We start from the raw sequence: 10571 nt of genomic DNA on the forward strand, positions 1-10571 counted from the left end.
GCATATTTTGTTCTACAACGCTATGTCTGCATGTGCTTCTTCATAAATCACTTTGAGAGGAGTAAATGGGTGTTTTGGCCAGAGGGTATGATGGGCAGCACACAGTTACTGCAGAAATATTCTGTAGACAGTTTAGATTGAAACAGAAGTCTCGTACATTTTGAAGAAAGAATCTAGGTATTTAGCGTCCTAAAGTTTGTTTTGTTTAACGACACGACTAAAACACATTCATTTATGATTCATCGGCGATTGGATGTCAAACATAATTTTGGTGATTTTGACATATACCAGTAGTCTTAGAAAGGAATCGCCGCTACATTTTTCCATTATGGTATGGTATGGTATGGTATGGTATGGTATGGTATGCTATGGTATGGTATAGGGATTAACGTGCACATTCAGAGCAAGCTGTTTTAGGCGCACGCCTGTCATGGACACAGGTGCCAGCCTCGGCCGGCTCCTCCGTCCAGGACAGGAAAGGGTTGGGGTGGGTGGGAGAGTGGGTGGGAGAAGGGACCGGCTGCACTGGCAGGTGCAAGAGAGCACTAACAGCCCGACCGGAGTCGGTAACAAGCGAGATTTTTTCAATTAGTAGCATGGAATCTTTTATATGCATCATCCCATAGACAGGATAGCACATACCACGGCCTTTGATATAAGTATCAGTCGTGATGTACTGGTTGGAGCGAAAAATAGCCCATTGAGCCCACCGACGGAGATCGATCCCAGATCGACCTCGCTTTACCACTGGGCTACGTCCAGCCCAGTCTGTAAAGTCGTCATCTGTTGATGGCGGAGAAATATTATGTTCACACCCGATATCATATTGGTCATTGATGCGCTAGTATTGCTAATTAGTTCTTCATGTGGCTGCATGTGGACAATATGTTGTGAAAGCTTCGATAAGCCACACCATAAGAAATGCTGCACGTGTGAGACCCAAAACTCGTGACTATTGGCGCCGAATCCAGAGCAACTTTGCCACCAGACAAATCCATGGGTTTAGTTTCGTATTCTCGGTTGATTTGATTGGACGAATTCGGCTGCGTCCGCACCGTGACACAGATAAACAGTTTAATGTTACAGAGAACCATTTCAGAAAGGCATACACGGAGAGACAGGATAAACCGAATTCTTTATTTTATGATCATAGAATACCAGCTGGTAAAAAATAATTATTCCAGTAATACGGAATTAACTTTCTTTCGTAGGTTATGCAGTTTCATTCAAGAGATGTTAAAAAAGCTGTGATGTATCTACAAGTTGTCGTACTGTTCACTCTTGAGAACAAGAGAAGATACCTCATATCGTCACATAGGCTACTCTTTTATACATACATACAGACATACAGACAGACAGATCTTTCTCGTTATATCTATCTATCTATTTCTGTGTCTATCTATCTCTATCTATATATCTATCTTTATCTCTATCTATTTCTGTACAGAGGTTATGCCCGAGATGGACGAGCTGCGTTCAGTTACATCGAGCAGAACAACGACAGCTCAACTGGTTCATCCGCTTCACGTTAAACCGATTGACCAGCCCGGAAACCAGTCAAATAGTTCGCGAACGTTAGCGTCGCTCTCTATCGCTGAACACACAGGATCGGTTTCTTCCCCCTTCTATGCGGTCTTAAACTCAACCAGCGGGACATCCCGAGGTGGGGCGAAAACTGAATCGTCCAATTAACAGAAGTTGAGTTAATTTTGAGTACGTGAATCTACCATCATCCCATCAAGCTCAGTTTGGGCTGACTGGCTGCATCTGAACCAAAACTGCCGAGGTATTAGTTTCCGTTCATCACGCCATTATGGCCTAAACGGCTTTCCATATGTTTCGTGTCGGGCCGCGCGCACGCACATTTCGTATGCCATAAATATAATAACCAAGCGATTTAGCAAACGTTATTGCTTAGCATAACCGACGGAACGGGGGGACCATGGGAAAAGTGACAAAAAACAAGCCTGTTACACCGCTATTGCATGGGCGTACATAGGATTTTGAAAAGAGGGGTTCCAATACATAGGATTTTGAAAAAGGGGGGTTCCAAAATAGATTGCAGAGATATTGGGCATATATTTCTATGTTGAGTAAATATAATAATGTCAGATATCAATGTCAGATATATTAAATTATAAAAAAAGCGATTTCAGGGGGGGTGGGGGGTTCGGTCGAACCCATCGACCCCCCCCCCCCCCCCAATGTACGCCCATGTAATGTGATCACAACGTAAGGACCGTTCCAGTAGTGATCAAAGGGGAGAGGGGGTAGGTGTGGTTTTGTTGGCAGTGCCTGCTAGTATAATACAATTAAATAATTTGGCTTTAATTGCTTCATCAATGTCAGAAAACCTATCAGGCATAAATACTAAAATAGATACCAGCGGCGTGCGCGAGTTGGGGGTGGGGGTGGGGGGGGGGGGGGGGTAGAGAGTCCACACAAGGTTGAAACAAGCCTGTTCCAAGAAATTGTTCTTTTTAAATGTATTTTCCGAGAGAGCATGACTCTACCCCTCGCCCCCCCAACCCCCCCCCCCCAAACAACGTCTTACCCCAAAATTAAGACCCCCATCCCTCTGCACATTTTTCTTCACACGCGCTTTGATACCCTCCCCAACTCCTACACCCCGCCCGTGAAATTTATTTTGAATATACCTTACAAAATCGTCTTTAAAGACGTAATAACAGCTATTTGTATAGTATGAAAGCGGTAGTTAACTTTCTATAAAATGGTTACGCGTACTCGTATCTAACATATGGTGTGAAACGTGTGCCAGGCACAGCTGGGAAAAACGTGTATATTATAATTAATGCATTCGTGCAGCTTATGTTCTCACGCATATGTTGTTATACATCATCTTTTTGTGGAGAACGTATACTATATATTACTGATGAATTGTTCAATTACCGTTTTGTCAGAGTAGCTTCATTAGAAAAGAGTTTATTAAAACAGCAGTTGTTTGTGTTTTATAGCATTGTTGTTATGTAAGATTGTGAGCCGAGATGACAACTTTAATTTCAGGCAGCGGAATCACGCTCTTGCCTCAGGTGCATGGGGTCGTAGGATCAAAGCCACTAGGTGGACCCATTTATTATTATTATTATTATTATTGTTGTTGTTATTATTATATTTATTATTATTATTATTATTGTTATTATTATTATTATTATTATTATTGTTATAATTATTATTATTAATTCATATTATTATATTTAGTATTATTACTATTATTATTATTATTAATATTGTTGTTCTTGTTCTTGTTATATTTATTGTTACTATTATTAATTCATATTATTATATTTAGTATTATTACTACTACTATTATTATTATTATTATTATTATTATTATTATTATTATTACCATCAACTCATCCAGTGCCCCAATACTGGTGCGTCAAAGGCCATGGTATGTGTTGTCCAGTCTTTGGGAAAGTGTAAGTAAAGAACCGTGGCTGCTAATGTGGAAATGTAGCAGGTTTCCTCTAAGACTATGTGTTAGAATAATCTAATGTTTGACATCCTATATCTAGTGGCATCGTTAAACAAAACATACTTTAACTTTATTGTCATTGTTTTAGGCTGGTGTTAGAAACAATGTTTAATGCAGCTCAACCGACTAATACAGGCAATTACTTCAACTTAGGTATTTCCTCTTTTTGTTCCTTTCAGTACAGACTCAAATATTAATAATAAAACATTAATATTCCTACCAACAGAATTACTGGGGTTAATAGCAAACCATTTCTTTTTAGTATGGTATCAGTTCGTATATACATAGACGTGTGTATGAGCGAAAATATCAGTTTAATATAATATGCTGAAAACAAGTTACTAGCACCCATATGTTTCGGACACTTTTACATTTTATCTCCATCAAAACAAATTTTACAAATTCTGTCGATAATGTCCTTTCGCTGTTTTCAAATACTATTTGGACGTTTTTATTTGTATAATGTTCGTTTTATTGCAAGAACGGCGTCAATTGCTTTCATGGTCTCCCGACCAACCAGTTCATGTAGAATAAATAACGTTCGTTGTTTAGTCACTCCCTCTGATAAATGTTCCCGTCAAATCAGCTGTTAGTACTCTATTAGACATACAATCCATACACATACAAATAATGGAATAGTCACCCACAGAACATGTTTTATGATGTTGACAGTTTGTGCAGAATGGTATCAAGTGTCTAAGTTTCATTTATGTAGTGGCGTAGCGAGGAGGACAACGGGGACAATGCCCCCCCTCCCCCAATCAATATACATGTATATTTTTTTTTTTACTAAATTCAATTTTATAAAATCATACATACATAGTGTGGGTTGCCCCCACCCCCAAAAGTGGGTTCTCCCACTCCCATCCCCAACCCTCCCCTCCAATATAAAATATTGGCTACGTTAGTGCATCTATGCCAGTAAAATTTAAAAATATTGCTGTATTTATTATAGGATTCGCTGCCACCAGTAAATATTTACAGATTTAAAAACTGTTTAGATTTATCGAGGTACAGTAATTATGTTAATTTAAATGAAGTGGATGGAATGTAATAGTAATTAATCTTTATGCACCTCAAGACATTGTTCGCAAATAAATCAAAATGCGGGGCGGAACAATTGGGCGGCGGGGTTGTGTTGGTTTTGGTATGGAGGAATTTGTGGGTAAAGGAGTTTAGACAAAAATAGATATTAAAAATGCCATGCCTTAACACCTACCGTTAAAATAATTTTTGTTTGTTTTACCTAATTAATTTATGATAGCAAGGTTCAATCAGTATGATACTGGGACCTTATGATTCTGGGACCTTATGATACTGGGACTTAATTCAAACGTCACGGAGGGCCCAAGTTAATACTATTAATATTATGATGCTTAGATCCAAGGAATAAAACAGAGGACCATACAATGGGCCTATATCAATAAAACAAACGGGCCCAAACCAATATCATGAAGTGGTTCAATTTATAAAAGAGGTTCTAGCGATAAAGCCCAAATTCCTAACGGGCAGAGTGTTACATTAATTTTCTCTTCCAGCACCAATTTGTGATTTCTGAATGCCCTTGTTTTATAATCATGTCTTTGCTTAGTCCAACTATTCAAGGAAATTGTGACCTGTACAGAAATACGGGGTGGTGGTGTTTAGTTTCCTTGGACGAGAGTAGTTCATAGTGTCATACATGGATTACGATTGGTAGTACTAGTATTGAGTAGGCTACAGTACTAATCCAGGTGCTCATTTTAACTGAGGTGTCGTGTCTCTATACTGGGATCTAACTCAGTCAGTAGAGCGAGCGCCCGGGGAGCTTGCCTTGTAGGATCGAATCCAGGTGTTAATTTTAACTGAGATGTCACGTCTCTATACTGGGATCTAACTCAGTCAGTAGAGCGAGCGCCCGGGGAGCTTGTCTCGTAGGATCGAATCACCTCTATGGACCCATTATCTGATAGGTGTGTGTGGTATATCAAAGGCTGTGGTGTGTGCTGCCCTACCTATGGGAAAGTGCATATAAAAAAATCCATTGCTGCTAAGGGAAAAATGTAGCTGGTTTTCTCTAAGACTGTGTAAATTTGTTTAACAAATGTGCTCTAGTGATGTCATTAAACAAAACAAACTTTTAACCCCCACGAGTAACCTTCATATATGATCAGGTGTGATTAGTTTATGTTTATTACGGAATAGCTTTAATGGAATTCGTTAATCTTGGGGTGGTAGTTTAAACCTATATATTTACTGTGTACAATTTTCTGAGAATAAAAAAAAGAAGAAAGAATGAATGAAAAAAAGGGATAGATAGATAGAAAGGAAAGAAAGTTAATGAAAAATGAATTAACGAACGACTGAATGAACGAACGAACGAAAGAAAGAATGAATAAAATAATAAAAGAAACGAAAGAACTTAACATGAAAATAAACTGCAAAGGGCAAGACTGGAGGAAAGATATTTAAGGGGTTGGCAGTTTTATTTCTGTCTGTACTAGTTCGAAGAAAAATGCTTTGCCGTCCTTTGACGTTTGTCTCAGCCATACACCACCCCTTTGCTGCCCCTTACGCTTATCGTCTGTATAGAACACCATATTCAATGTCTAACAGACGTGCTTTAATAGCCATGCCTAAAATACTCAAGACCATGTAACATTTTATATAATGAACTTAGCTCTATCAGCTGCTTGCATCAGGTTTTCGGTTGCACCGATGTTAATTGCATAAACCGGAAAGAATTAGCGAAAGGACGGGAAGTGCCGATACTGTGTTGTTACAAAGCTGGGAACTTAATATCAAACTTGTTAAGCCTCGTAAAGCCATTTCTTTAAAACATGCCCAGTTTCCGCGTCCACCAAAGCGCCCTGCCCGTCGTCATATTTCATCAATTAACAAACAGGAAAACGATAATTTCGCCACTTTCTCAGGAATAATTTGTCGATTTTGAGCATTGTATTACGTCGTTTGGTGTTACAGAGTCTTTATCTCGTGTTGCTAACTTTGGTTTCAGAAGATCTATCTGTTTTGCCGAGTGTATCTCTAGGTTTAAGTTTTGCAGGAAATTAATTAATTTTTGCTATAACGTGATGTTGTTTAGCATCAGCAAAAAGAACGAAAACGTTATGGATTTTTATATATAAAAAATCAGAACATATCGTATAGCCGCGCAAACTCGTTTGGATTGGGAAATTAAGGGTGGAGTGAGAGTCTAGGTTTTTTATGTTTTATTTTATTTTATTTTATTTTATTTATTTATTTTTATTTATTTGTTGTTTTTTTTGGAGGGGGAGTTTTGTTGTTGCTTTATTTTTGGTTGTGTTTTTATTTGAGTCTTTGAGGTGTTTTTTGGGGGGAGGGGGTGTTTTTGTTTTGTTGGTGATGTTGTTAGGTTTCTGGGATGGGTTTTGGGGTGGTGTGGGAGAGTTTGTTGTTGTTACTGTCGTTGTTATTGTTGTTGCTTTTAGGATAAAGACGAGGGACCTTATTTAGCTTTGGGTGTATAGTTGAATCTAAAATTGTGTACACTATATAAAAGAAAGTGGTACGAATAAACAAAGATTGATATCAACATAGAATTATACATATATTACAACTATATCTCATTTTATAGAAATGATACAATTATAATATAGGATATTACTATCATAAAAAGATTTTTTAGAAATATCTTCGATGTGCTATTGACATTTTTAGTTGTTACTTACTGGTGTTTTGTTCTCCTTATTATTGGTGATATTGTTTAAGGTGTGTGTGTGTGTGGGGGGGGGGGGGGGGGGGTGGGGTTCGTCATTGTTGCATCCTAGAATTTTCTTGTTTTTATTAAAAAGTATTCAGTTTGGTTTTAGTAATTATTTTACAATGTAATTTTAAAATTAGTCACTACGATAGAAACCTTGATGTCAAATAAAGTGATCCCACCACAAGCAGAATGTTTATTAATTGATTAATAATTTACAAGTGAAATTATATAACCGAGTTGGCCGCCAATAACTTCAAAGCGGAACTACGTCACCATGTCCATTTGCAACTGAATTATTATCAATATACAGCATTATGTTACTCATATTGCACCGGAATGACAGGGTTAATGGAACTAAATTATAATGTTTTCTAGCCAGTTAAAAATATATAATTATATGACTAATAGGTATGGACCTAATGTACCCTGTTCTCAAACGCCCGTTATCGTCAAAACCTTTTATGATCCAAGCAAGACCTATAATATAGATCTGGTTATTGTCATTTGTACCATCCCCCACTCTTATCTGACGCACCTGAGCAATTATTGGGATATCAGAACCTGGCTTATCAAGATGCATAAATTTACATTTTCCCCCTAAAGGTATAAAGGATGTACCCAAAAAGCCAGAGGTGCTTGAAGCCCCGATGACTGTACGCAGGTGTCAAAATGACTGTTTGACTGATTGCTTGATTGATTATTGACATTCCCGACGTTAAAGAGACTTTCCCCGAGTTTGTCGCCATTGTTACGATGTTGCTGACTAACTGAGATATTTTAAAGGCGCAAACCCTAGTTTTAACCTGTGTACATGGACAGTAAGTTTAGTTAATCCACAAACCTGCAAAACATTTGGATATGGTTATAACAGAGAAAAGCTGAAGTTTGTGATGTTTAAACCTGCAAATATCGTCTAAAAATAAACCTAGAGCCTGTGTCAATAACCATTACTTCTTAGACGAACGTGCGTTTTTAGAATTATGAAAAAATGCATTTTGGGTTATTACAAAAACCTGGATGACCAGAACCACTTCAGATGTACGAAAATGAGTTTTCTAAATAATGAAATGTAAGTACTCCTAATTTAAATGATTAAAAACGGCTTTAATTGTGAAAAATACGCCGTAGTGTTTAAGAACTAGGGTATGTCCCTTTAATGACTATCATTACATATTAAATACATTTTGTTTTGTTTCTAATGACAGTATCTCTAGTTCGAGGTGTCTCTGGTTGTTCCAATAAACTTGAATCTTGGTTGTTCTAATAATTGTTAAAGTCGCAGACCCAACACTGAAGTCGGTTAATGTACAAAACTGTAACACATTTGGATAAAGTTCAAACAGTGAAAGAGGAGTATGTGAAAAAAATTGATTAGAGTCTGTAGACAACAAAAAAACACCCCACAAAACACAAACAAAAAACAAGAGAAAACGTTATTTCTCAGAGGTACGGGCGCTTTTCAAGAATATGAAAACTGCATTTATGGTACACATGTATTAGAAACATCATGATGACCAGAATCACTTCGGATGGACGAAAAAGGATATATAATTTAAACAATAAAATCTTATGTATTGTCTTGTTTCAATTATTAATAATGGCTCTAATAGTGAAAAATACGCCGCAGTGTTTAAAACTCAAACTTAAACTCCCCCCCTCTCTCTCTCCCCCCCCTCTCCTCCCTCCCTCCATCTCTCTCTCTCTCTCTCTCTCTCTCTCTCTCTCTCTCTCTCTCTCTCTCTCTCTCTCTCTCTCTCTCTCTCTCTCTCTCTGTAAGCGCCATTGATTATTGATAAACTATACAGTAAAAGATGTCAGTGGGTGTCAAAATTTTAATGGCGTCACTATAACACGTATAGCCTACGTATTAATTTCACCTGTCTCCAGGTGAGAAAACTCACCTGTACCACTCCAAGCCCTTATCGTAATTCCGATCAAAGAAATGAGGTTCTGGCCCTGGGGCACGTACATCCGGGTGGATGCGCAGAAACTCCAGCAGGGCCCTCGTACCCGCTTTCTTTACTCCAATAATTATAGCCTCCGGTAGCTTTTTCGTGGCATTGTGATACTCCTGCGATAACTTGGACGCCGTTCCGTAATAAGGTTTTGTCCTCGCTTCAAAGTTATCTCTGCCGTTGATGTTCCTTTGATCTTCGTCGTCGACGAATATCGAATTATCTCCCCGTAACTTTTGTTTGAGATCCTCCGTGGCTTCTTGGTAATTTTCAAAGGTTCTTAAACTATTTTCTCCCCTCTCTTCTTTGGAAGACGGGTCCGTTTTCACATAGAAATCTCTGTTAGAGTTCTGGAGAACCCTGTTGTGTCTTTGAACAACGCTCTCGCCGGGATCAGCGGCTACGGTGCCGCGAACGCGGTCTCCGGCTACGACGACGTTGTCGAAGAGTTCCTTCTGTCTGACGTCGTAGCCGGTTTGCTGACCCCCAAGCGGCACGACGGCGCTCCACGTGACGGCCATGCCGTAGAGACTAAACACACATAATCCACAAATAGTCATCATTAATGCCAGCACACACCTTTTGCATCTGAACGAAAACAATAATATCATATCACATCCAACGCGGGTGCTGAGTAACGTCCCGGTTCGTAAAAACCGCCATCCTTTCCTCCAGGTAAGTCTCTCATCTTACTCAACTGTTTTCCCCTCTTCTTCTTACCTTTCAGTGTCATTCAGATGTCGTCAAGGCGGATCAACCGGCTGGACACCAGTCATTCTTTTCTTTTCTCAAAAAGAGCGATTATGATAAAAACAAAACCTCCTGTCATCGGGACTAGAGCCCCCACTGGAAGTGTGGACCTCGTGTGATTTCAGTTGTAACACGCTTTACGAGCATCTCTCTCTCTCTCTCCATTCCCGAAGTCGTGTTTACGCCGAGCAAGATCACATGATGTCTTAAAGATTATTGATTGGTCTACGCCTTTTCCCGGAGGTGGATCCTTTCGTCGGGAGTGAATGGGGAAATACGAGACGGCAGAATATTAAAAACAGATTCCCGGTGAGATCTGTGCATAAACGACACGGTTCGACAGTCGCTTTTCCTCGAAGCGGCTAACCAAAATATGCTATAAAACAAGTCGGGCTGTCAATACCGTCGATTACTCGTCGCGATGCCGGCCGTGGGTTTGTCTTTCGTTTACACGTTACAGTACTCTACGGCGTGGGTTTTTTTTTTTAAAGAGGTCGTAAACGTTTATTGTGGCAAACTCTTAAATAAAACCATGATGATCCTTGCCGGCGCGGCCAAGTGGGATTTTAAATATGTAAGTCTCATATTGTGGTTTTGTTCGTCCCATTTTATTGTTGCGGAATCTCTGGAGAGCTTTATGAACGGA

General features: G+C 39.0%; 1 protein-coding gene across 1 annotated transcript in view; it reads right to left on the minus strand.

The window, feature by feature from the left end:
• LOC121379252 (heparan sulfate glucosamine 3-O-sulfotransferase 6-like) overlaps positions 1-10183 on the minus strand; it is a 37590-nt gene extending 27407 nt beyond the window's left edge. The window contains exon 1 of the mRNA XM_041507774.1: positions 9122-10183. Within this exon, the coding sequence (XP_041363708.1) occupies positions 9122-9786 (665 nt within the window). The 5' untranslated portion in view covers positions 9787-10183. The remainder of the gene's footprint in view (positions 1-9121) is intronic.
• Positions 10184-10571: the final 388 nt, after the last annotated feature.

Source organism: Gigantopelta aegis, chromosome 8, assembly GCF_016097555.1.
Source record: "Gigantopelta aegis isolate Gae_Host chromosome 8, Gae_host_genome, whole genome shotgun sequence".
Taxonomy (NCBI): Eukaryota; Metazoa; Mollusca; class Gastropoda; order Neomphalida; family Peltospiridae; genus Gigantopelta; species Gigantopelta aegis.